Here is a 26,474-nt window from a genome sequence, read left to right on the forward strand (position 1 = left end):
CTGGCACCCCCAGGAAGTCTGTGGACAGAGAACAATGAAGCTAGAGACTCTGGAGAACAAGAAGGAAGCTCACTTATTTATTTACTTTTTAGTAGTCTGTGGAGTCCAATTATAAGTCCCAGGGGTGAAGGTCAGCTCAGGATAAGGCAAGCCGGGGAGGAGGCCCAGCCTGTCCACAGCAGCCCTGGGACTCAGAACAGCTGGTGAGCCTAGCCTGGCGTGGCTGACTACTGGGCAGCAGACTGGGCCAACTGGAGAATGTGAAAGAGTGGATCCATGCCCACCTCAGCCATCCCCAAGTTTACACATGGGCCCTGCAGCCCTCCTGGGCCAACCCTCTATAAGTCGGGAATCACACCCCTGCCCAGAGAAAGCCAATGGCTTGCCTTCATGGCCAGTGAACTAGAGGAGGTAGCTGGCACTGCAGTGTGAGAAACCGTGGTGAGGTAGGTTGGGCAGGCTTTCTCTCCCCTTGAAGTGAGCCTTTTGGAAGGATGAGATACCAGAATCAATCTTCTCCAGCAGGCAAGAGAGGGGTCAATGGCACGTGGGCTGGTCCATCACTCAGAAATGCGCTCTTGAAGATACAGTGGCAACGGGATGAGGCAGCAACGGGTGGTGTGTCCCCGCTCACCCAGACAAGAACCAGCATCCACCTAGCCACCCACCTTGGGTGTGTTTCTGCCTTAGCTTCCTGACTAACCCCTGGTAGAATGCCCTTCAGTGTGAGGCTCCTGGAGGGAAAGGCCCCGTCCCCCACTCATCCTCACTTAAGGATGTAGTAGTTTGTGGACACAAAGGGCATCTTGCTGACCACGGCCGGCTGCTGCTTCCGCCGCACCTCTACCAGCAGTGGGGTGCCTGGCCGACTGTACTCATAGGGCACATAACCCATTGCCACATTCTTTTTCAGGCAGGGTGAGGGGCAGCCACTGGTCACAGCACCTGTCCGGGCAGAGGCCGTGTGTCAATACCCCCCTGCCAGCCCAGGGCCCCCGCCCTCCTAGGGGAGGGACAACGCTCTCCAGCCTCCCTGGTCCACCTACCGATCACAGTACCCTCTGGACTCAGGATGGGACTCTGTGCCCGTACGGGAGCCCCGTCACACATTAACCCCACACGCCTCCGCTGTGCCTTGCTCTTCAGCTGGGGAACAATGACCGAGGCTCCTGGGAAGTCCATAGCAGCTCGGCGGCGCTTCCCTGGAGCGTAACACAATAGATTTAAACCATCGCCCATCAGACCTCTGACCACAGAAGGTCCCAGCAACAAGGACCCCAAGTAACATCCCTCCAGGGCTTCCCAGGTGGCACAGTGGTAAAGAAACCACCTGCCAGTGCAGGAGACGCGGGTTTGATCCCAGGGTTGGGAAGATGCCCTGGAATAGGAAATGGCAACCCACTCCAGTATTCTTGCCTGTAAAATTCCATGGACAGAGGAGCCTGGCAGGCTACAGTCCTTAGGGTCGCAAAGAGTCGGACACAACTGAGCATGCCCGCCTGTACAACATCCATCCAGCATCAAGGCCCCTTCATTCAGGCCCCCCCTGCACCTGATTCCTTTCCTTCCCCTGCAGTGCAGTTAGTCACCCACCTCCTGCCCCTGGTCTTGAAGGCTCACCTGCCCACCTCACTTCTGTTGAGAGTCCTCAGCCTCTACTGGGCAAAGCCACTGTGGCACCTTCAGAGAATGAAGGCTCAGGGAGGCTGTGTCCCTTGCTCTAGGCTACACAGCCTTGGAAGCAGTCCTGGGCTGGTCTCAGTGAGGGTCCCTCCAGCCTTCAGGATCCCCTCCCTGAGTGCTAGCCCAGCTCACCGAGTGTCCAGCTCAGGCTGCCTTCCACCGGTGTGGTGTGCTCATCAATGTCGTTCCCATACAAGCAGAGGCCTGCCTCCAGGCGCAGGCTGTCCCGGGCTGCCAGTCCTGCCAGCTTCACCTCAGGGTTTTTCAACAGAGCTGCTGCCAGGTGGACGGCTTCCGCTGCCGGCACTGAGATCTGCAAGGGACACCAGACAGAGCAGGTGGGCAGCTGGCCCCAGAGTCCAGTGCCCGGCACCACCCCATGCCCGCTTCTTGACAAACCTCCACACCGTCCTCTCCTGTGTAGCCACAGCGGGTCACACGGCAGCCAGACACACCAAACACCTCCATCACAGCGCTGGTCATGAAGGGCAGTTTCCGCAGATCATCAGCCACGCCAGCCTGTAGCACCTGGGCTGCAGTGGGACCTGGGTCCAGGGAGCCAGTAACCAAGTGTCCGGGTCCCAGTGCCCCCAGGGAGCTGGATCACAGCCCTCCGGGATAAGAACAAGCCCCGAGCAAGCCCCACCCTGTAGATGGAAGGAGATGTTCCTGCCCACAGAGCCTCATGGCAGGTATAAGGAGGGCATGATACCAAACACAGAATTAGGTTCCAACACCCTCACCTTCCCCCAGCATGGCCTTCATGCCAAGCCGTAGAGGAAACCTGGAAGGCAGAAGTCAACTGCAAGCCCAGCCTGGCCCACTTACCTTGCAGGGCTAGCAGAGCATTATCCATCACCTCCAGGGCCACATCACTGCCCTTGTTCTGAAGCTCCCTAACCTTGTCCTGAAAGGAAAGAAATATCCCATTAGCTCCGGGATCCCTTTCCCTGAGCACCTGCTGTGGGCCAGGTGCCACAGAGCTCAGCACAGTGGGCTCTCGTCTTCCAAGGTCATATAACTACTAAATGGTAGGGATGACTCTAGCCCTGGTTTGCAAGCTCTAACACCAGGTTCCAGCCCTCCATCTTCACCAGAGGATGCTCACTTAGGGGCCAGGATCAGCTTCACCTCCCTACTCGCCCCCCACTTCTTCAACACTGGAGAGCCCACTGGCCTGCTTTTTTTCACAGTCACTGTCTGAACCCCTTATCCATTCCAGGTCTGTCCTGGACAAGGATGCAACTCTGTGAATTAGGAGGACAGGGTACCTAGAACACAACAAGAGGGGCTTACCTGCATGAGGGTCAGGTCCTTCTCCCTGCAGCCAGCATTGGACACCACATACAGGTGTCCCTCGGAGGCGCTGGTCACAATCAAGTCATCTAAGATGCCTCCAGCCTCGTTGGTAAACAGCGACAGTGTTCCCTAACATCAAAGTGGAGCATCATTGCCTCCAGCTCCAAGAGGCCAAGGTGAAGTGTGAGGCAGACCACCCCTGGCCCCACCCCGCCACCAGAGACTCATAAAGCCTCATGTGCAGGGCTGAAATGGCGGTGCAGGGAGCAAGCTGGGTCAGCCCAGGCCCCGTAGGTACTCCATCCCCCAGGAATACAGGTCCTGAGAAACTATGTCTGCTCCAGCTCTGTGCCCCCAGGCCTGAAGCCAGGACTCAGATGGGTTTGCTGGCTCACATCTAAGGATGCTCACTGAGCAGAAATAAAAGAGGGGCCCCACCTGGTTTGGCTTCAGCTCTGCAATATCTCCAACCACTAGACTCTCCATCAGCTTCACCCGGTCACAGCCAAATATCTTGGTCTGGGAAAGAGATCAGAAAGCGTCAGGTCACTGCAGTAGCTAGTCTGGAAGGCAATGGACAAGGAAGCATCTTCCCTCCCCCGAGGGCCCGGGTCCAATTCAGCCAAAGTGCCTGACTAGTCTTTTTGTTCTGCAAGAGGCAGAAGCCCCCCTTTAACTCCCCACATCCGCCAATTCAAGAGATGCACTGAGAGAAGTTAGGGAACTTGAAAGGGCCTGGCACCCTCCTAAAATACCCCTTCTTCCAAACCAACATCCAAAATGGTGGATGACAATGAGTGGTAGCCCCAGCAACCCCCGGGACGTTGAGGTACCCCTAAGTGGGAGCAGGCTGGAAAGATGAAATGGGGAGATGAGCAGGAGACCCTCTAAACTGGTCTGGCCATAGTCCATTATTACACCGTCGAGACCTCGAACTCTTCTGAGAGGGCTGCTCTGGGTATCCAGCTCCCAGCAAAGGCCAGGGGTTGCACAGCTGTGGATGGCAAGGACGCTAGGCTTGGCAGTCGGCGCCCTCCCCCAGCTCACCTGCAGCATGTGGGACACGTCAAAGAGCGAGCAGTGCTGCCGTGTATGCAGGTGTGAATTCACGTGGCTATCCCGGTACTGCACGGGCAGGCTCCAGCCCGCGAACGCCACCATCTTCCCGCCGTGGGCCAGGTGGAAGTCATAGAGCGGTGTCCTGTGGAGCACGTCCTGCGGGCGGCCAGGCTCAGTGCCACCAAGGCCCCAGACCCCAGCCCTCTCCCCTCCCCCACCCTCCAAGATTGGCAACACAACCCAGCAGCCTCCGGCCCACCTGCGCACAACTGAGCGAACGGCATGGGGCCGAGGCCAGAGCTTGCAGACGCGAGCTCAGACGGGATACCATGCTCCTAGCCTGCTGCATGTTTGCCTACAACTGGTACAGCCGACGCACAGAGGCCACCACTCTGCCAGGCACGCTGGGAGATGTAGTCCGGGCCCTGCTTAAATAGGTCTCTCTCCCCCCGCCCTGGGGGAATTACAAGAGAGAGTGGGCAGCCCCAAGGGCAGGCGGGGCTTTAGCACACACAGTGCCTTGACTCCTCTAGCAGGAAAATAGCCCCGGGCTCTTCTTCCATCTGATCAGAGCCAAAAATAGAGCTAGGGGCTAGACCTCCCTGGGCTGACCGCCCTGCCTCCAAAGGGCCAAAGTACTGCAAAGGGCTGAAAGGCCTGAATTACCAGTTTGGGAAAACAGGCATGTAAGGTCACCTGGGGGGAGGGGAAGGGGTGGAGAGGGCACAGGAGGGTGGAGCCAGCCTGGTAGGTGGAATACCACTGTAACCTGGCCTCCTGGGAGGGTCTCCTGCTCTCTCCCTGGGCGAACATAGATAGCCAGCACAGGGATGCATTCCACAGGTATTTATTGATCTTGCTGCACACTAGGCCCTGTGCTGGGGACACAGCTGTGCAGGAGGTCTGCCATCCCAGGGACCTCCCCGCTCCCACCCATACACACTGAGGGCTGCTACTCCTTGAGGACAAGACTGCGATCGTTACCCTCTTAGCAAAAGCTGAATGGGGCTAAGTCAATGACCCTGCAGGCAGATTCCACTTGCAAGAACTCTGATGGTGGAGAGCAGAAGGTGACCACAAAAGGTGGCTGACCTTCCCCCAGAAAGCTGTTGAACCGCACAGACATCCAGTTGGCCAGGTCCAACACACATTGCTGAACTGCCTCCCAATAGCCACCAGAAGAAAGCCACGAAAAACCAGAGAGAAGCAGGATTTTCTCATAAGAAAACAGCCTGTCTTTTTCAACTGCTGGCCTGGGGTTGTAGGAAACCTCAGCTTCTCAAAAAGCACCATTGAGAACCCTCACCCAGACCCACCACCCCACCAAAGTTGATCCCTCATCACTCTGAGCATGGTTTGTAGAAGGGGGTGAATGGAGGAGGGGCAAGGATATGCTTTGGGCTCCGTCAGATGGCAGCCAAGTCCCAGGACTCATTTTCAGGCCCCAGCCTTGCTGGAGGCACCCGCCCAGACCCAATAGGTGGACAGACCCATTTGAACACACATCCAGGAGCCAGCTCAGGGACCAAGGGACTCAGGCTGCCCCACTTCCCAGCCCTGTGTGGCTCCCAAGGTGAGCAGCAGAAGGGTTTAGACAGGAATTTTTTCTTTTTGTGGGCATAACACAAAGGGAGAGAGACCATTAGGAGGTGCAGAAGGAAGAAATGGGGTTCTTGTTTCTCCCTCAAGCTTCCAAGCTATTAATTTAGCCAACTTCCAAGGTTCTGGGAGGTGACCCTAGCCCTCTGCACTCTGGGGTGAGAGAGCAGGCAGAAGACAGGAATGTGCAGCTTGGCAGAGAAACACAGGGTACAGAGGGATTCTTAGTAACAGAACTGGAGTGTTTTTAGGGAGGAGGAGGAGTTTCGGGTTGCAGTCAGCTGAGGACAGAATGCATCCCCTCTAGGAGCTCATGCTAAAGCAACACAGTGAGCCCCCAGGAATCTTGACTCTGTGAAAGTGGTCCTGACAGAAGGTGCATGCAGGCAACACTTGGAATGCATGGGGACAGCACTTCAGCCTCTGATGGGGGTCCAAACTGGGCCTAGGTGGGCACGGACGGCCAACGTCTTGACGAGCCACGGCTCAAGTGTAGGACAGCAAGTTCAGGTCATAACAGCCATCCACCTGCAACACAAAAGACCATCAGACCTGACCCACTCAGGCCAAAGGGAGCCACTCACAGGGAAGCGATCACTCACGTCAAAGCGGCCGATCCTTGTGGAGGTGTGGCTGGCCCGGATCATCTCTGTCAGCGCCCACATCTGCTGGACCTCGGAGGATACCCTGCTGGGGTCTGGGAGACCCTGCTCCAGAAGGAGGGGTCAGTGGCCATGGGTCTCTCCCCAGCAGTGCCCTCAGAACTCCAGAGAGGCCAAGCGGGGCTGTGGGGCCCTCCAGCTGACATTCCCAGATGACTTGTAAAACAGGACGATAGGGCCTGATGTGCAGTAGGTGGCCCAGCCCCACAGAGATGCCTCAGATCCCAGAAGGGAGGTCCCACAGGGTGAACCAAGGGCCCTGGGTCCAGCCCCAGATTCTTGCAGAAAGGTGTCCCCTTGGGCTTGTGCTGGACACCAAAGCTGTTCACACATGGTTCTCACCCAGGGCGAGGGCTTACCTCAAGAAGGGGAGTGGGCTGTTCACAAGGCACTGGATGGGACAGCCACTTGGGGAAGGTCATGGAAGGGCTCTGCAAAGCAAAGGGTACTGCCCTGAGAAGGGCACAGTAGGAGAGCCCTGGAACCAGAGCCCAAGGTCCTGACGACAGAAGAAGGGCCACTGAGCCCCAGACACTGAGAAAATCCTTTTCAGGACCCACGGGCACATAAACTGCCTAAATTCTGCTGCAGAAGGAAGCCCCATAAAGACAAGGGTCAGAAGCAGATTCTGGTCCATGAAAGTTCCAGATATGAAAGAGGCAAGTAGCCCCCAAAGTCAGGAAATATGAGGGCATGCCCTCACCGCTCATCATGAGCTTCCAGAATTCCCACCTGGCTAATTTCCCTGTGAGTCTCCCCATCCTTACCCATCCACTGCCACCCACACCCCCAGGCCTTCCAGCCATAGCTAGGAGCCCCGTGGAGAAAGGGCCAGCCAACAGCTCTGAGCTGGTCACTCACCTTTGGTCCCTGCTGGAAGATCTGAAGCTCCTCCACCGTGAAAGACAACCACAGTGGTGATGGCTGTCGCAGAATCAGGCGCAGTTCCAGTACTTGGGCCATGTCACACAGCATCTGACGCATAAACACACAGACACACACACACACACACAAGGACCCAGAGAGGCCCCAGCTCACTGCCCAGGAGCCAACCAGCAATGAGCCAAGGGGCCTTCTCCCCAGGCCTTGGAGAAGAAAAAGTAGTTCCTCCAAGGCACTCACCAAAGAACCACAGCCCAGACCAGCCTTGCCCACCCCTCTTCGCGCATGTATCCTGGCCCAGACCCCAGGCCCCTTGGGAGCCCTCATTTGGGCTGCCCTGGCCACGCTGAGTCCCAGCTGACCTGGTGCTTGAACAGCGATACGTACTCCTGGGCTCCCTCCTCACTGTGCGGATCGGGCATCAGGCAGTAGTCCCGCAGGCAGGTCACCCACTTGGCTGGAGTGTGTGTTGAGGTGTGCTGGCGAACACGGATGGTCAAAAAGGCTGTGTAGTAATTCTTAAACATGATCTCCTGCAACTAGGGCACACACAACCCACCAAAACAAATCAGACCAGGGTCCAGGACTGGAGGGGTTTCAAAAGCACCACCTCTTCCTCCACTGAGGAATGGACTCTTGTACCAATCTAACAATTTCAATAAGAATCCACAGGTGCTTTGCTTTCCTAGAAGAACTCACAGTCTAAATAAGCACATCATGCTAACAAACCATGATCTCAGGTCTCGCCGCATGTCCTTGATGCTGCCAGAGGCCAGAGCCCTACCTACCTCTAGAGGAGTGAGAAAATGTACAGATGAGTTCCTCAAGTGGATGGTCAAAGGGTAGAAAATGTAAAAGTAGCACATACAAAGGAGCACCAAGAAGCGAACCTGGCACATGCCTGTGCCAGAGAGCGGTTCAGCCTAGTTACAGTAGTTCTCATCACTGCATAGTCATCAGAATTAATCAAGGAGGGGATTCCCTTTCACTGCCAGGGCTGGGATTCAATCCCTGGTTAGGGAACTTGGATTTCACATGCCACATGATGCAGCCAAAAAAAAAATACTGAAGGAAAAATTTTTTGAAGCATAGGTGTACAGGCTCCACCCCAGAACTACTGAATCAGAATTACCAGGGTTGGGCACTTTAATGAAGTCTCCCAGCCTAGAGAAAGGAACAGCTTGAGTAAGAACCATACACTACAGAACAAAGTGGGTGGGGCCGAGAGGCAAGGAGGGCAAAGACACAAAGTGGCTCTGAACGTCAGGCCATTAGAAAGTGGACTTTGTCCTGTGTTGAGGGCCTGAGGTGTCCAGTTACTCACGGTAACTGGAGTCTGGAAACTGCAGCCACTGGGAAGATCCTGATGAAGTTTGAGTTGAACAGCAGGGTCTGTTGGAATGGGCAGGCAGCAGGTATGGGGGTAATTCATTGTCAAATGATACCTAGCCAGTGGCCAGGGACAAAATCACCTCGCACCTCTGTTTGGTTCAAAACTGTTATTTCGAGCACCTAGCCTACTATTCTGGCACTTCCGTGTTAACACCGTTCTGGACATGGGGGAGAGATGTTGAAGTGAACAGAAGAGGAAACTGCACTCTAATATGTGTTAACAAAAGGAATAAAGAAATGGTTAACTGACTATTACGGGCGAGATACCGCAGAGGCTTTCAGCAAACGATTCATTGCCTGGGACACGCCCGAGTTCCCAGATAAGCCCCGCCCAGGAGCCCCGGTCGCGCCCACAGGGCTTGCTCACCTCGAAGGGCGCGACGCTGGGGAAGGTGACATCGATGACCAGCACACCAGGCCGGCCTTGGGAGGTCCGCACGTCGCCCACCTGCAGGGCCACTGTACCTTTCACATGGCAGGGGACCGACACGCGGGACATGGTGGCAGCGGTCGCGACTACTCACAACCGCCGCTCCTGGCCTCTGCCCAATGGTTCTTCCCGGCGTCCTCAGCAGGGCCTCAGGAACTACAACTCCCGAGAGGACTCGCGCTAGGCCAGCCCGGCCAGTCAACGATGCTCGGGGCGGGCCGGAATTCGGAAGTGCTTGCGGAAGTGCTCCTTCAGCCAATCACTGAGCGAGCGAACCGTAGAGGTCAGCCGCAGACCACGCCCAGGAACGGCCTAGCCGTCTGGATAGAATCTGTGCTAAACTCTCTAGGCGCCTGAAGTCTTACTCCGTTTCTGCCTCTGTGCGGGGCTGACTTAATTTAGCGCGTAAAGTTACAAGCATGACATTGATTGCAGAAGTAGATATTACGCCCTTCCCCCCTTTTTTTAAAGGGCAAAGGATTTGAAGAGATAATTCACAAAAGAAGATAAATAGCCAATATGGCCATGAAAAGATGCCTAACATGAGTATTCATCAGAGAAATACAAATTAGAACTTCCCTGTACCCACTGCTGCTGCTGCTGCTAAGTCGCTTCAGTCGTGTCCAACTCTGTGCGACCCCATAGACAGCAGCCCACCAGGCTCCTCTGTCCCTGGGGTTCTCCAGGCAAGAATACTGGACTGGGTTGCCATTTCCTTCTCCAATCCTGCACCCACTAGACAGGCTACAATTAAAAACTGAGGAGAATGTGGAACTCTTATCCACTGATAATTTCCTGCCACTTTGAAAGCAGTTTGGCCATTTTTTTATGGACTAAATTTATACCTAAAATATGATTCAGCCATTGCATTCTTTAAGTATTTACCCAAGAGAAATGAGTTAAGCGTCCATTCAAGGGCTTTATTCATAATCGCCAAAGTTTGGAAATAATCCAGATGTCCAACAGATGAGCAAATGAACAGATTAGGTAATTGTGGTATAGCCATACAATGAAATACTATTCAACAATAAAAAGAAATGAACAAATCCACTTGTCTATCAACAGATGAATGGGTAAATAGTGTAATTACACAAAATGGAATTATTCAGCCTTGAAGTTCTGGCATAGGCTTCAACATGGATAAACATTGAAAATATTACACTAAGTAAATAAGCCAGATATAGAAGAGCGAATATTGTATAATTCTGCTGATGTGAGGTACCTAGAAGAGGCAAACTCAGAGAGACAGAAAGTTAAATAGAGGTTGCAGGGGCTGGGGAGGGAGAAATACAGAGTTGTTGCTTAACAAGTACAGAGGTTTAGTTCAAGATGGATGAAAAAAAAAAATCTGGAAATAGTGGTGAGAAGTACACAGCACTATGAATGTACATAAGGCCAATGAAGTATGTATACAGTTAAATGAATAAATGGTAAGTTTGATGTCATGTATGTTTTACCACAATAAAAAACAAATGAACAACTGTTATACACAGTACCACGACTAGATTTCAAATGTACTATATTCAGCAAAAGAAGTCAGACTCAAGTGAGTTCATATGGTATGGCCCCACTTATGTGAAATTCTAGAAAAGTGACAATTACTGTAGAACAATATAAATCAGAAGAGTTTTCCCTAGGGCCAAGGGTGAAGGGAGGAAACTGACTATGAAGAAGTACAGGTGAGTGTTTGGGGATGATGAGAAGGTTCTATGACTTGATTGGCTGTAGTTGTATTGCTTTAGACTTTTGTCATAGTTCATTAAACAATCCTTAAGATATGTGCATTAAAAAAAGTTTTGTTTTTTTCTAATTTTTTGTCTGCCCCACAGGGCATGTGGGAATCTTAGTTCCCTGACCAGGGATCAAACCTGGCACCCCTGCATTGGAAGCATGGAACCTTAACCACTGGACTGCCAGGGAAGTCTCAATATATGTGCATTTTATTATATATAAATTATACTGCATTTGGGACTTCCTTGGCTTCCAGTGCTTAGGGCTTGAGTTCAATCCCTTGTCAGGAAAGTAGGATCCCACAGGCCACACAGCAGGGCCACAATAAATAAATATTGATTTGTTAAAAAAAAAAAAAAGCCTCATTAAAGAAATAAAAAATAAGATAATAATAAGAAAAAAGGGGTGCGAGGGAGGTTCAAGAGGCTGGGTACATATGTATGCCTATGGCTGACTCGTGTTGATGTATGGCAGAAACCAATACAAGATTGTAAAGCAATTATCCTTCAATTAAAAATAAACAAATTTAAAAACAAACAAAAGTAAGTTATACCTCAAGGAACATAATTCAACAATAAAAAAATTCACCGTCATATTTATCATCATCACCATCCTTCCAGATACCCGTGAAACAATGCCCCAGAAATTGTCAGTTAAGCCTGCTTTATGGAGGCCATAACAAAGCTGAGGCCAGACACAGTTCAATGATTTCTGAAGCCAAGAAAGCAGTATGGAGTAGAGCTGGAACCAGAGCCTCTTTTGCATTCCTTCCTTATAAGTCAGAACCCTCCAGACAAACCCTCCACCTTTGGTGACCCGGGCCTTATCTGTGTGAGGTCTCCAAGAGACACAGGCCCAGTGTAGCCCATAGAATTCTTATAGTGGGGCATCAAACAGACACAAAACCACAATTCCAGGCCAGTCCAAGGAGCAGTCTGGAGGAGCTGAGCCTTCCCAGCCCAGACCTAGAGGCCTCCAGTGACAGAAAACCCTCCCTCCTTCATTGTAATTTGGAACCTTGGGCTTTCCAGACTGCTCCCTGCTATCTCCGTTTTGACTCAGACTAAAGACTCCTCGCCTGGGTCCTTCCAGGTTCCTGAGGGTTTCCCCTTTAGGGAGCAGCACTCCCCGCCCCATACTGGAGCAGTGGCTTCCCTACATTCCAGAGGACTATAGGCCTCCTGAGAATCAAGAGGACACAGGCAGGTTGTGGTCTTCAGGACTCAGCTCTGACAGCAGACCCATGAGGACCCTCATCACAGATGAGTCTCACGTCATATCTCTCCAGTAGACAGCTGCCTCTGCACCATATATGTATGGAGAGAGAGCTCAACTGAAAGATTAAGTTTATGAACTTACAGACTGTTGGTTCCCATGAGTACAGAGGCTGAGAACTCCCACGATCTGTAGCTGGCAGATCTGAAACCCAGGAGAGCCGGTGTATAGTCCTTCTTTTAAAAATAATTTATTGTTATTTATTTGCTTCTGCCAGGTCTCAGTTGTGGCAGGCAGGGCCTTTGATCTTCTTGTGGTGTGTGGAGTCTTCATTTTATTTTATTTTTTAGTTAACACAGCATGTGGGATCTAGTTCTCTGACTAGGGATCGAATCCCGGGCTTTGGGAGCGCCACTGACTCTTAGTCACTGGACCACCAGGGAAGTCCCACCGATGAGTAGTTCTAGTTCAAGTCTGAAGGCATAAGAACCAGGAGAGCTGATGGTATAAATTCCAGTCCAATAGCTGACAGGCTTGGAGACCCTAAAAGAGCTGATGTTTTGGTCATAGCCCAAAGGCTGGAAAAAAAAATGTTCATGTTCAAGCAATCAGATGTGAGGGTTTCCTTTTATACTCAGCCTTTTTGTTCTATGCAGAAATTCAATTCATTAGATGAGGCCTGCCCATATTAGGGAGGGTAATCTGCTTTACTCAATCTATTCAAATATTAATCTCAAAAACTAAAAAAAAAAAAAAGGAGAGAAAAGAAATAAACCAATGTTAATCTGACACAGAAACACCCTCAGACACACACCCACACACCTAATAAAGCTTGGCTAAATATCTAGATACTCCCTGGTCATTTCAAATTGATGTATAAAATTAATCAGCACACACTATGGTTTTTTTTTCCAGTATGTTTTTAAATTTCCACATATATAAGATTTTTTTTTCAGTTTTCCTTATCTTATTGATATCTAGTTTCATTCCATTATGACTAAAAAGGAAAAAATACTCTGTGTGATTTCAATCTTTTTAAATTTATCTAGACTTGTTTGTGGAGAAGGCAATGGCAACCCACCCCAGTACTCCTGCCTGGAAAATCCCGTGGGCGGAGGAGCCTGGTAGGCTGCAGTCCATGGGGTCGCTAGGAGTCGGACACGACTGAGCGAGACTTCACTTTCACTTTTCACTTTCATGCATTGGAGAAGGAAATGGCAACCCACTCCAGTGTTCTTGCCTGGAGAATCCCAGGGATGGGGGAGGCTGGTGGGCTGCCGTCTATGGGGTCGCACAGAGTCGGACACGACCGAAGCAACTCAGCAGCAGCAGCAGCAGACTTGTTTGTGGGCTAACACATGACTTACTCTGGAGAATGTTCCACAACCACTTGAGAAGAATGTATATTCTGGTATTGCTGGATAAAATGTTTTGTACGTCTCTGTTAGGTCTCGTTGGTTTATAGTATTGCTCAAGTCCTCCATTTCCTTATTGATTATGTCTGGTTCTATCCATCATTGATAGTGGAATACTGAACTATTATTGGAGCACCGTGTGTTTCTCCTTTCAATTCTGTCGATTTTTGTTTCATATATTAATATTTTGGGGCTCTGTTGTAAGATGTATGTACATTCATAACTGTTATATCTTCTTGTACCTTTTATTAATATTTTTCTTCTTTGTCTCTTGTAATCTGTTTTGACTTAGGTCTAATTTGCCTTACAATCAAAGAGCCACCCAGCCGTCTTTTGGTTACTATTCAAATGGAATATATTTTTCCACCCCTTAGTTTCAACTTCTTTGTGCCCTTATACCTAAAGTGAGTCTCTTATAGATACATATAGATAGTATGTATCTATATGTATACATAGATACAAAAAAAAGTCCAATCTGGGAAAAAGTCCAATCTGGGGAATTCCCTGGCGGTCCAGTGGTCAAAACTGGACTCACAGCTCTGGGCTTCCCAGGTGGCTCAGTGGTAAAGAATCCGCCTGCCAATGCAGGAGACGCAGGAGATGTGGGTTTGATCCCTGGGTTGGGAAGATCGCCCGGAGAAGGAAATGGCAACCCACTTCAGTATTCTTGCCTGGAGAATCCCATGGACAGAGGAGCCTGGTGGGCTACAGTCCACAGGGTCACAAAGAGTCAGACACAACAAAGCAGCTGAGCATGCAACTGTTTTCACTGCCAAGGGCTTGGGTTCAATCCCTGGTCAGGGAACTAAGATCCCACAAACTGTGCAGCATGGCCAATACATACATAATAAAAATACTATATATGTCATCTGAATGACCGAAATATATATTTCTCATATATATTTGATCTTTACCCACAGTTTCTGGTTCACAACCTTTCAAAACTCTTGGAATTTCCTGAGAGATAAGAGCAATGGGATAATACTTGGCTTCTTGTCCTCAAATCCTGAAAACCCTTTAGGGAAAGTGATTTTTGGGTCCCACCCAAGGGTGGGGGCTGATTGCAGGAGAAATTTTAGTCCCACTCCCAGACCCCAAGGGAGGGGAGAATGGCTGGAGGTTAAGTCAGTCACCAGTGGCCAATGATTTAATCAATCATGTAACGGGAAGCTTCCATGAAGACCCCAGAACGACCGGGTTCAGAGACCTTCCGGGTTGGTGACTATGTGGAGATGGGCAGAGAGTGGTGCCTGGAGAGGGAATGGACCACACCCCTTCCCATGCCTGGCTCTTTGTATCTCTTCTTCTGGCTATTGATGGGTATCCTTTAATAATCCTCTTAGGACAAACCAGTAATCTAGTAACTAAGATGTTTCACTGAGTTCTGTGAATTGTTCTAGCAAATTAATGGAAATTGAGAAGCAGGCTTTGGAAGTTCAGATGTACAGCCAGCGGGTCAGAAGTACAGGTGACAAAATTTGAGATTGGCAGCATAAGTTGGAGAGGGTTATTGTAAACTCAATATGTAGCCAGTTAATTAGAAGCACAGGTAACAACCTGGCCTTGTGACCTCTGTCTGCAGTGGAGCGCAGTCTTGTGGGACTGAGCCCTTGACCCATGGAATTTGATTCTGTCTCCAGATAGATATTTGATGATGTTTAAAGTCTGTAGGAATTTATGGAATAGCTAACCAAGATCAACAAACAAGTTCAGTCTTTATGAACATCCGTCTCTAGAATTAACTACTGAACTCCCAGTGAAAAGTGTCAGGATAAAAAAGGCACTAAAAATTAATCAGATCTTAGTGATAATGGCTTATTATTCATTGAATATCGTCTTTATTTCTAATAGGATTTGTTGCATACCATTCCTGAAATGTCTTAGAAGTACAGTTACAATGGAAGTATTTAATTCATGATAAAGATCAGTATATGTTGAAAACATGTAGTTCAGTTTGTTTCAGATTAATTTTTTAAGGAAAAATTGTTTTAAAGGTTCAAGGAAGCCATAGTTATAACTGAATACTATTATAATTTTATTATTGTGATTTACATATTCTTTCTAAAAAATACGTTGATCCTTTAATTCCCAAAGAGATGGAGACCTCAATAATAACCGTATTTACAAAATCCATGTCTTAAAACAAGGCTTATTTACCAGACATAACTGAATGTAGAAAGCCCTTTTTCAACACTGTATGCAAATTAGTTAGGTTTTTGCATGCATATTTAAGACTATACTTCAGCTGATAGTGTTTGTGTCTTCAGCGTGTATATTAATCAGGTGGTGAATTTTTCTTTCAGTCTTTGGTAGTAACTGGAAGTTGTCTTATGCTTTTGGTATTGCTTTGTAAAAGATTTTCGTTTCAGAGAGGAGTGTTCACCTTTACCATTTAGCATAGTGATTTAACTGTTGATCATTCCATTCAAGGAGAGTCATAATTTTTAATGGTAACTAGGAGAAGGCACGGAGAAGGCAATGGCACCCCACTCCAGTACTCTTGCTGGAAAATCCATGGACAGAGGAGCCTGGTGGGCTGCACTCCATGGGGTCACTAAGAGTCCGGAACGACTGAGCGACTTCACTTTCACTTTTCACTTTCATGCACTGGAGAAGGAAATGGCAACCCACTCCAGTGTTCTTGCCTGGAGAATCCCAGGGATGGGGAAGCCTGGTGGGCTGCCGTCTCTGGGGTCGCACAGAGTCGGACACGACTGAAGCGACTTAGCAGCAGCAGCAGCAGAAGCAGCAGCAGTGAGGTTTTGGTGGCTCAGACGGTAAAGCGTCTGCCTACAATGCGAGAGACCCGGGTTCAATCCCTGGGTTGGGAACATGCCCCTGGAGAAGGAAATGGCAACCCACTGCAGTACTCTTGCCTGGAGAATCCCATGAAAGGAGGAGAGTGGTAGGCTACAGTCCATGAGGTTGCAAAGAGTGGGACCCACTTCACTTTATTTTCAATGATGGTTTCAAGTTACATTGTGTCCTTTCCATTAAACCTGAAAGACTCCCTTTAGCATTTCTTGTAGGGCAGGTCTACTGCTATATTGTTGCTTATTTTAAATAAGTAAATAGGGACTTTCCTGTCTTGTGGTTAAGATTCCACCCTTCCCCAGCAGGGGGCACAAGCTGGATCCCTTCTCAGGAAGCTTAGGTGGCGCTAGTGGTGAAGAATCTGCCTTCCAACGCAGGATACACAGGTTTGACCCCTGGGTCAGGAAGAGCCCATGGAAGAGGAAATGGCAACCCACTCTAGTATTTGTGCCTGGAAAAGTCCATGGACAGAGGAGCCTGGGGGGCTACAGTCCATGGGGTCACAAAGAGCTGGACACAACTGAACGACCTGAAGAGCACAGGGAGCTAAGATTCCCATGTGCCTGGCAGTGTAGCTTAAAAAAAAGTTTAAAGTTTCCTGTTTTATTTTCGAACACATAAACATCTACGCGAGAGAGATATAACTCATATAAAATCTCTCTTGAGTTGTCCTCAGTTATTTTAAGAGTGTAGGACAGAGGAGCCTGTCATGCTACAGTCCACAGGGTCACAAAGAGCTGGGCTCAGCTTTGAAAAACCAACAATGATGTTTCACTACCAAGCAAATTGAAGCAGGGTGGTGGTCTCAAAGAGTCCTGGGTGCCACTTACAGCCTCTGACTCCACTCGGTGGGTGTCCGTGAGACAGGCTGCTTGTTAAAGAGGCGGCAGAAGCTGAAGCTAATTTACCTTGTACGTGCAAAGTGCGTTTTCCTAATCTGAACAAGTTTCATCGCTTTCAGCTGTCACTCCGGATAAGGGTTACTACCAGGGTGGCAAATTTCAGTTTGAAACTGAAGTTTCTGATGCATACAACATGCTGCCTCCCAAAGTGAAATGCTTGTCCAGGATTTGGCACCCCCAACATCACAGAGACAGGTGAAATACCCCTAAGTTTACTGAGAGAAAATTCAATGTTCTCAACATTTTTGGGGCACTGGCTGGACTCCCACGAGGACACGGAAGGATGTTGTTTGGGGATTAAACTGTTTACTAATATTTTGAGTTTCGATGATCCACTAAATATTGGAGCTGCAGAACATCATTTGTGGGACAAGGAAGACTTCCGGAACAAAGTTGAAGACTACATTAAGCATTAGGCCAGATGACAGGAGTAGCAGACTGCAAGGCCATGGATCGCGCATTAAGAAGTTTATCTCCAGGCTTCCGCAGTGGCTCACTGGTAAAGAATCCACCTGCCAATGCAGAAGACACGGTTTCCAATCCCTGGTCTGGGAAGATCCCACATACCAAGAAGTAACTAAGCCTGTGCACCAAAACTACTGAGCCTATGCTCTAGAGCCCAGGAGCCACAACACCTGAGCCCACACACCGCAGCTACTGAAGCCCGCTCGCCCTAGAACCCGCGCTCCGCAACACGAGAAGCCACTGCGATGAGAAGCCTGCGCACTGCAACTAGGGAAAAGCCCGTGCAAACAGTGAAGACCCAGCACAGCCAAAAATAAAAAAAATCATATATTAAAAAAAAAAAGAAGTTTGCCTTCAAACTTGGCAATCAGAAACACGCTCCAAACTGTGATTGCACGCAAATTCTTTTTGCTCCTTCCACGAATGTTGGTCCTGCCTAGATGTTATGAAGCCTCCCAGAATGCACAGTAGATCCCTTAATGAAATGCATATTTTATTTAAGTATATTTTGGGACAGATTTGTTATTTGTAAAATTTTACACTGTATTTGTTTTTTGGTTTTCATTTAGTTTGTATTTTCATTGTATAGTGCAGACAGAAAGATGTTAGGTCAAGCAACTTTTTTGGGGGGAGATTAAGCAACTTTTGAGAAAGAATACAAAAAAATATGAAAGGCAAAAAATAAAAAGAGTGTATGTGTTCTCAAAATAAAAAACTTTGAGATCCACTGTTCTAGGGTTTATAAAGTGTTAGATCATGGCTGTGAGAGAATGAATATTCTTACATTTAATCAATAACATCAAACTTCTTCCCCAAATGGTCCTTTGCTTCCCAAAATAACAATAAGCAATAATCTTTTTAAACTGCATCTCTGGCCCTCTCTTCCTCATCTATCTCTTACACTATTCTATTCCCTGCTCTGGCCACGTTATCCTCCACATTGTCCCAGGCTTACGGGTTTACTTCCACCTGTTTGCTCACTCTCTCTCCTTTCTCCTTCTCAGCCCTGATACCGCCTTCAGTTCATTTCAGTTCAGTCTCTCAGTCATGTCCGACTCTTTGTGACCCCATGAATCGCAGCATGCCCGGCCTCCCTGTCCATCACCAACTCCCAGAGTTTGCTCAGACTCACGTCCATCGAGTCAGTGATGCCATCCAGCCATCTCATCCTCTGTCGTCCCCTTCTCCTCCTGCCCCCAATCCCTCCCAGCATCAGAGTCTTTTCCAATGAGTCAACTCTTCGCATGAGGTGGCCAAAGTACTGGAGTTTCAGCTTTAGCATCATTCCTTCCAAAGAAATCCCAGGGCTGATCTCCTTCAGAATGGACTGGTTGGATCTCCTTGCAGTCCAAGGGACTCTCAAGAGTCTTCTCCAATACCACAGTTCAAAAGCATCAATTTTTCGGCGCTCAGCTTTCTTTATAGTCCAACTCTCACATTCATACATGACTAGTGGAAAAACCGTAGCTCTGACTAGACGGACCTGACTGGCAACCCTCTGACATAATAGGGACAACAGCACCATCTGGTGGGGAATGGGGGTAACACACCGATGGAAATCGGGTCCGGGCTATGAACATAGCGCCTTGCTGGCAACCCTCGGACATAATAGGGACAACAGCACCATCTGGTGGGGAATGGGGGTAACACACCGATGGAAATCGGGTCCGGGCTATGAACATAGCGCCTTGCTGGCAACCCTCGGACATAATAGGGACAACAGCACCATCTGGTGGGGAATGGGGGTAACACACCGATGGAAATCGGGTCCGGGCTATGAACATAGCGCCTTGCTGGCAACCCTCGGACATAATAGGGACAACACCGCCATCTGGTGGGGAATGATGGGTAATGCACCCATGAGAATCAGGCTCCTGGACTCAAGGCTGGTGGAGGGGATATAAGGTGGAGGTGGGCTCTGGAACGTTATTCCTTACCTGTGTTTTGGACCCTCAATTTTCCAAAAATCTTTCTCATACCTTATCTCTTAGTATTACCAAAGTAACTATCATATTAAGAATTCTATCAATAATCAAAAACAAGGAGACTATGCCAGGCTCCCTTTTGCCTGGTCTACTCCTGAACTCTGGAAATTACTGTCTGAAAGAGTATCCTACAACCCAGCCCTCTGCCAAATCCTTATTATCATTCTTTTCTTCTTCTTCTTTTTTTTTTTTGGTCAGCCTTGGCAGATTGTATAATCTTAGTTCCCTGACCAGGGATCGAACCTGTGTCCTCAGCAGTAAAAGCCAAGAATTCCAACCACTGAACTGCCAGGGAATACCTTGCCCAGTCACACACACACATACATACACACACACAAGCTGCTCTTGCTTGTAATGTTTGGGGTTCCAGAAAGAGTCCGTATGTATAAAATTGTGCTGAATGAATGGTACCCTTGTCTAATGGCATAGTCTCCAATAACAATCAAGTTTCTGATCCAGGTGGGGAAAGCACCTAGCAATGTTGAGTAAACAAAGGAGAATCGTAATAATAACAGTAATAACAACCACTAACATTTAGCATTTACTAAGTAAGGGCACTGGTCTCTTTATGCTTGTGTTCTTCCTTCATTCCACTCCCCTTCAAGGTAGAAATCACAATTATATATTACAGGTAAGAGAAATGAGTGGCAAGGTTGAAATACTTGCCCTAGGCCATATAACTGATGAGTGGCCAAACCGGGTTTCAGTTTTGGCAGAAGGACACCGTGTTGTAAACAGAATCTGGCTTCAACTCTATGATTTTGGTAATTTAATAAATACAAACTGAGCACATTTTTTTTAACGTGGGCATACAGCAGTGAACAAGTCTCTCCTCTCATAGAATATTCATTCTTGTGGAGGAGATAAGACAAATAAATCAGTTTACATATAATGTCTACAAGTGAGAAGCACTCTGAACAAAACAGCAAGTAAAGCATACAACACAGTCTTGCTACGATTCAGCTAGGCTTTCTGTTAAAAGCCTTCAGGGGCATTCCCTTGTGGTCTAGTAGTTAGGATTTGGTGCTTTCACTGCTGTGACCCGGGTTCAGTTCCATCCCTGAAGGGGGAAGTGAGATGCTGCAAGCCCCGTGGCAAAAAAAAAAAAAAACACAAACAGGCCACCTGGACCCTAGGGAAGACAATAGTTCTTTCCCCATTTCCTACCCTGGGTTCAGCATTTTGATTGGCAGCAGGAAAGAAAGTTTGTGGCAAGAAAGTGACTAACAAGGCCAGGCTCTGCTTAAAGGTGACCACACCCAAAGCCCTGAATGAGTAGATGAGGGATTCAGTTTCAAGATGAACCAATTGGGAAGGCTGTGCTGAGTGGGCAGTGAAGGTTGGGAGGGTCTGAGACTCAGGCAAGATCCAGAAATAAGGCATGATTTAAACTGAGCTTAGCTTAAGGCGTGGTACGTAATAGGTGCTCAGGTAAGGTAGTGACTGGCTGGCTGATAGAGCTGATAATCGAAAGGAATAAAACAAAACCCCAGGAGGTGTGTTGATGGGTGTGTGTGTGTAAATGAGCATTTAGAGCTTCCAGAATTCTTAGAGGCCCACAGGTTGGTGGCCAGACCCATCTGGAACCAGGCAAGCGGGCAGCAGATTCTATTGGGGTGTAAGTATAACCAGTCCAGCCCTGGTGAGTGCAGCACAAAGTCCTCAGCTGAGTTTGAAGCTGCCCTTTCTTTCGCACCAGGCGCCCCCAACCTCTGGGCTGAGAACTGGTACCTCCTGTTAGACCAGCGACAACATTAGAAAAGAAATAAAGTGCACAGTAAGTGTAATGCACTTGAATAATCCCCAAACCATCCCCCCCACCCCCACCCTCAGTCCGTGGAAAAATTGTCTTCCATGAAATCAGTCCCTGATGCCCAAAACTTTGTGGACGGCTGTTTTACTGTATCTCCAATAAGATAATTTGAAGTTGCTCCAAAGAGGTGGCATGGCAGACCGGCCCCTTGAGTCTCCCTGGTCCAGCCTCTCAGGCTCTAGAGGGCAGTGCAAGTCAAGATGGCCAGGAGTTGGCCCACGGCTCAGCCACTTGGGGCGGAACCAGACTGGCATTTCTCTGACCTTAAGCACACTGCAGGGCTTTCTAGCCTGGAGGGCCTGCAAGCACTGCAGGATGTTCAGGGCCTTCTGTATTTTCTTAAATTATTTTATTTATTTATTTTTGGCCATAGTGGGTCTGGGTAGCCCCTGCCAGGGCTTTCTCTAGTTGCAGGGCAACTCTTTGTTGCGATGCGTGGCTTCTCACTGCAGTGGCTTCTCCTATTGTGAAGCATGGGCTCTAGAACAGGGGCTCAGTAGTTGCGGCACCTGGGGGTCTTCCTGAACGGGATCCAACCGTGTACCCTGCACTGGCAGGCAGGTTCTTATTTGCTGGACCACCAGGGAAGTCTGGATCTTTTTAAATGAGAGGCAAGATTGTGCGTTTAGGGAGTATTTGGGGAAAAGTGTCGATAGTTTTTTTCCGATTACGGAGGTGAGGAAGGCTGGGGACTCTGCCACAGGGAATGAAATCCATGGTCTCCACTTCCCAGAGTTGGTGTGCACACTGGTTCTACACTTTCTTCCTAAAGGTTGGCCAGTAGCCCCAGGTCCTTTGGGGCCTGTGGAGGACACAGCTTCTCTCATCCAGGGAGCCTGTGTCCAATGGTAGGAGGGGGTGGCAGGAAATAAGACTTTCTCTAGTCCTTGGGAGCTGCTGGGTACAGCTGGGCGCTTGGAGCAGCTTCCTGCAGCTGCTAGGGACAAGGAGCCAGGGAATGCTTGCCCGTGTTTCCCTGGCTTTCCTGGGACCCGCTCTCTTGACACTGAAGTCACTGGGCCCCACCAGGCCCCACTCTGGCCTCACCGTTGGTACATTTTATCCCATTATGAAAGGAATCTGGAACGAGATGACTCTAGTGCTGGGCAATGCGAGACCGACAGGAGGCTGCCCAGAGGTTTGTCCGGTCAGTTCCCTTCCCTCCTTCCCTGAGCTCCTCTGTCTCAGCCCCCACCCTCCAAACCATCCCATCCCAGAACCTTCTGTTTGGAGTCAGGCAAGTTTCAGCAGGGCCTGCTCAGGCAGTCACCTCTACCCCATTCTCATCTACGTGGCCAGGCCTGGACTGGCTCTGATGCGGCCGAAGCCCTCCTGGGAATTCCCCAAGCCAGCAGGAAAGACCCAGCTTCAGTGACCTCTCCTCCAGGTGCACTCCTAGCCCGGGCCAGGCCGCCTGATGCCCCCCTCCTTGTTTGCAGCTTTCCCAGGGGAGTTGCAACACACGCTTCTCTGTTGTCCTGGCTGTGACTTGTTCTCTGCCTTTGACCTTCTTGCATGTCTGGGAAAACAGTAAAGGACTTGGGGATATTTTTTTTTTTCTTTTTTGACCATGTAAGAAGCATGTGGGATCTTAATTCCCCGACCAGGGATCGAACCTGCACCCCTGCATTGGAAGGCAAAGTCTTAATCATTGGACTGCCAGGGAAGTCCCTCTTTTCGCCCTTTGAAAGGGGCTGGCTGAACCTAGAGTCCTCTGCCTTTTCCTCACTGATTTCTCCCTGCCCTCCCTAGTCCCTGATCACTCCCACGACTCAACACGGTCAAGACCCCACCAAGGCGACGCCGTGCAAACAAAGGGAGAAGAAGACAAAGACCTGGGCCTGTTCTTCCAAGGCTGGAAAGCCCTCCCTCTTGGGAGTTGAGGTTTTGACCCAGCTGTATCCATCTGCTCATTCATAAGGGGAGCCTGGTGTGCTGCAGTCCATGGGGTCGCAAAGAATTGGAAATGACTGAGCGACTGAACAACAATAACAGCTCATTCAGCAAGCGCCAGTGGAGCTCCTTATTCTGGACTAGGCACAGTGAAGGCTATGACAGTGAACACAGATCCGCAGCTTGGCTATTTACTGGCTGCGTGACCTCTGGTGACTCTATCCTTGGGCCTCAGTTTCTGCACCTGTAACACGGGGCCAACAATAATAGCCTCTGCAGAGCGTTGTCAGGAGGCCAAGTGAGATTTTGCACGTCCAGGGTGCAGGACAGAGGTCAGCGATGGCAGCTGTCATTATCGGGGGTATGTTTGTCCTCCAGAAGCCTGAGGTCTCCCTGAAACATAGGGAGTCAGGTGCTGAGAAGGCTTGTGGATGCTGTTCTTCTATGGACTAGGCAGGACTTGAGTAGGTAGAGGAAGAGGGGCCCAGGCAGGTGGCATTCTGCAGTGAGTTGAAGGAAAGTGGTGAGACTGGCAAATCTTTTTTTTTGCCTGTGCCAGGCCTTAGTTGTGGCATACGGGATCTTTAGTTGCAACATGTGAGATCTAGTTCCCCGACCAGGCATTGAACCTGAGCCCCCTGCATTGGGAGTGCAGACTCTTACCCACTGGACCACCAGGGAAGATCCAAGACAGGGGCATCTTGATCACTTGGGGCAGGTCCCTATAGCCCAGGGTGGTGTAGAATGGAGTGCAAATTTACTCTGTAGGAGGCTAGAAGTCTCTGAAGATATGTTGGTTTGTAAGATTTGGGCTCCAAAATGCCAATTGGACTCACTGGGAGGTCTCTTCAGAAGGCTCCGGGTCTCCAGCACAGTTTTAAGGCTCTAAGAGGCCTCTGATTATACAGTGGAAGTGAGAAATAGATTTAAGGGCCTAGATCTGGTAGATAGAGTGCCTGATGAACTATGGACTGAGGTTCATGACATTGTACAGGAGACAGGGATCAAGACCATCCCCATGGAAAAGAAATGCAAAAAAGCAAAATGGCTGTCTAGGGAGGCCTTACAAATAGCTGTGAAAAGAAGAGAAGCGAAAAGCAAAGGAGAAAAGGAAAGATAAACGCATCTGAATGCAGAGTTCCAAAGAATAGCAAGAAGAGATAAGAAAGCCTTCTTCAGTGATCAATGCAAAGAAATAGAGGAAAACAACAGAATGGGAAAGACTAGAGATCTCTTCAAGAAAATTAGAGATACCAAGGGAACATTTCATGCAAAGATGGGCTCGATAAAGGACAGAAATGGTATGGACCTAACAGAAGCAGAAGATATTAAGAAGAGGTGGCAAGAATACACAGAAGAACTGTACAAAAAAGATCTTCATGACTCAGATAATCACAATAGTGTGATCACTGACCTAGAGCCAGACATCCTGGAATGTGAAGTCAAGTGGGCCTTAGAAAGCATCACTACGAGCAAAGCTAGTGGAGGTGATGGAATTCCATTTGAGCTATTTCAAATCCTGAAAGATGATGCTGTGAAAGTGCTGCACTCAATATGCCAGCATATTTGGAAAACTCAGCAGCGGCCACAGGACTGGAAAAGGTCAGTTTTCATTCCAATCCCAAAGAAAGGCAATGCCAAAGAATGCTCAAACTATCACACAATTGCACTCATCTCACATGCTAGTAAAGTAATGCTCAAAATTCTCCAAGCCAGGCTTCAGCAATACGTGAACCATGAACTTCCTGATGTTCAAGCTGGTTTTAGAAAAGGCAGAGGAACCAGAGATCAAATTGCTGGATCATGATCAAACATCCTCTGGATCATGGAAAAAGCAAGAGAGTTTCAGAAAAACATCTATTTCTGCTTTATTGACTGTGCCAAAGCCTTTGACTGTGTGGATCACAATAAACTGTGGAAAATTCTGAAAGAGATGGAAATATCAGACCGCCTGACCTGCCTCTTGAGAAATCTGTATGCAGGTCAGGAAGCAACAGTTAGAACTGGACATGGAACAACAGACTGGTTCCAAATAGGAAAAGGAGTGCGTCAAGGCTGTATATTGTCACCCTGCTTATTTAACTTCTATGCAGAGTACATCATGAGAAACACTGGACTGGAAGAAGCACAAGCTGGAATCAAGATTGCCGGGAGAAATATCAATAACCTCAGATATGCAGATGACACCACCCTTATGGCAGAAAGTGAAGAGGAACTAAAAAGCCTCTTGATGAAAGTGAAAGAGGAGAGTGAAAAAGTTGGCTTAAAGCTCAACATTCAGAAAACAAAGATCATGGCATCTGGTCCCATCACTTCATGGGAAATAGGTGGGGAAACAGTGGAAACAGTGTCAGACTTTATTTTTTGGGGCTCCAAAATCAGTGCAGATGGTGACTGCAGCCATGAAATTAAAAGATGCTTACTCCTTGGAAGGAAAGTTATGACCAACCTAGATAGCATATTGAAAAGCAGAGACATTACTTTGCCAACAAAGGTTCGTCTAGTCAAGGCTATGGTTTTTCCTGTGGTCATGTATGGATGTGAGCGTGGGACTGTGAAGAAGGCTGAGCGCCAAAGAATTGATGCTTTTGAACTGTGGTGCTGGAGAAGACTCTTGAGAGTCCCTTGGACTGCAAGGAGATCCAACCAGTCCATTCTGAAGGAGATCAGCCCTGGGATTTCTTTGGAAGGAATGATGCTGAAGCTGAAACTCCAGTACTTTGGCCACCTCATGCGAAGAGTTGACTCATTGGAAAAGACTCTGATGCTGGGAGGGATTGGGGGCAAGAGGAGAAGGGGATGACAGAGGATGAGATGGCTGGATGGCATCACTGACTCGATGGACATGAGTCTGAATGAACTCCGGGAGTTGGTGATGGACAGGGAGGCCTGGTGTGCTGCAATTCATGGGGTCGCAAACAGTCGGACACGACTGAGGGACTGAACTGAACTGAACTGGACTGAAGAGACCTCACTTTCCATCAAGTGTTCATTCACTCATTCCAATTTTACTGGGTACCTTCTAAGTGCCAGGCCCTGTCTCCAGTCCTATAGATTCCCAGGATGAAGCGCATAGCCGGACACAGGCCCTCTGTCTGTCCCAGGGATGATCTCTGCTGCTGCTGCTGCTGCTGCTAAGTCGCTTCAGTCATGTCCGACTCTGCACGACCCCATAGACGGAAGCCCACTAGGCTACCCCGTCCCTGGGATTCTCCAGGCAAGAACACTGGAGTGG

General features: G+C 48.9%; 2 protein-coding genes and 1 pseudogene across 4 annotated transcripts; 1 reads left to right on the forward strand and 2 right to left on the reverse strand.

Moving 5' to 3' along the window:
- Positions 1-54: 54 nt before the first annotated feature.
- Positions 55-4,604, reverse strand: AMT (aminomethyltransferase). The gene is made up of 9 exons (XM_027522900.1): positions 4,301-4,604; positions 4,030-4,197; positions 3,421-3,501; positions 2,980-3,111; positions 2,512-2,590; positions 2,083-2,228; positions 1,816-1,996; positions 1,047-1,202; positions 55-945 (listed from the first exon to the last, which is right to left on the reverse strand). Exons 1-9 carry the CDS (start codon positions 4,388-4,390, stop codon positions 767-769), a joined length of 1,212 nt encoding a protein of 403 aa, XP_027378701.1. The 5' UTR covers positions 4,391-4,604; the 3' UTR covers positions 55-766.
- A 268-nt stretch (positions 4,605-4,872) lies between these two features.
- NICN1 (nicolin 1) lies at positions 4,873-9,182 on the reverse strand. 3 transcript variants are annotated; one of them, XM_027522902.1, is made up of 6 exons: positions 8,944-9,182; positions 7,547-7,723; positions 7,164-7,277; positions 6,662-6,733; positions 6,243-6,347; positions 4,873-6,168 (listed from the first exon to the last, which is right to left on the reverse strand). In XM_027522902.1, exons 1-6 carry the CDS (start codon positions 9,073-9,075, stop codon positions 6,127-6,129), a joined length of 642 nt encoding a protein of 213 aa, XP_027378703.1. In that variant the 5' UTR covers positions 9,076-9,182; the 3' UTR covers positions 4,873-6,126. The 3 variants fall into 3 exon arrangements, with proteins under 3 accessions (XP_027378703.1, XP_027378704.1, XP_027378705.1); XM_027522903.1 differs by having other exon boundaries at positions 7,547-7,663; positions 8,944-9,167; XM_027522904.1 differs by lacking the exons at positions 4,873-6,168; positions 6,243-6,347 and adding an exon at positions 6,356-6,458.
- A 28-nt stretch (positions 9,183-9,210) lies between these two features.
- Positions 9,211-17,499, forward strand: LOC113880457 (annotated as a pseudogene).
- Positions 17,500-26,474: the final 8,975 nt, after the last annotated feature.

This window comes from Bos indicus x Bos taurus, chromosome 22, assembly GCF_003369695.1.
Source record: "Bos indicus x Bos taurus breed Angus x Brahman F1 hybrid chromosome 22, Bos_hybrid_MaternalHap_v2.0, whole genome shotgun sequence".
Classification (NCBI taxonomy): domain Eukaryota; kingdom Metazoa; phylum Chordata; class Mammalia; order Artiodactyla; family Bovidae; genus Bos; species Bos indicus x Bos taurus.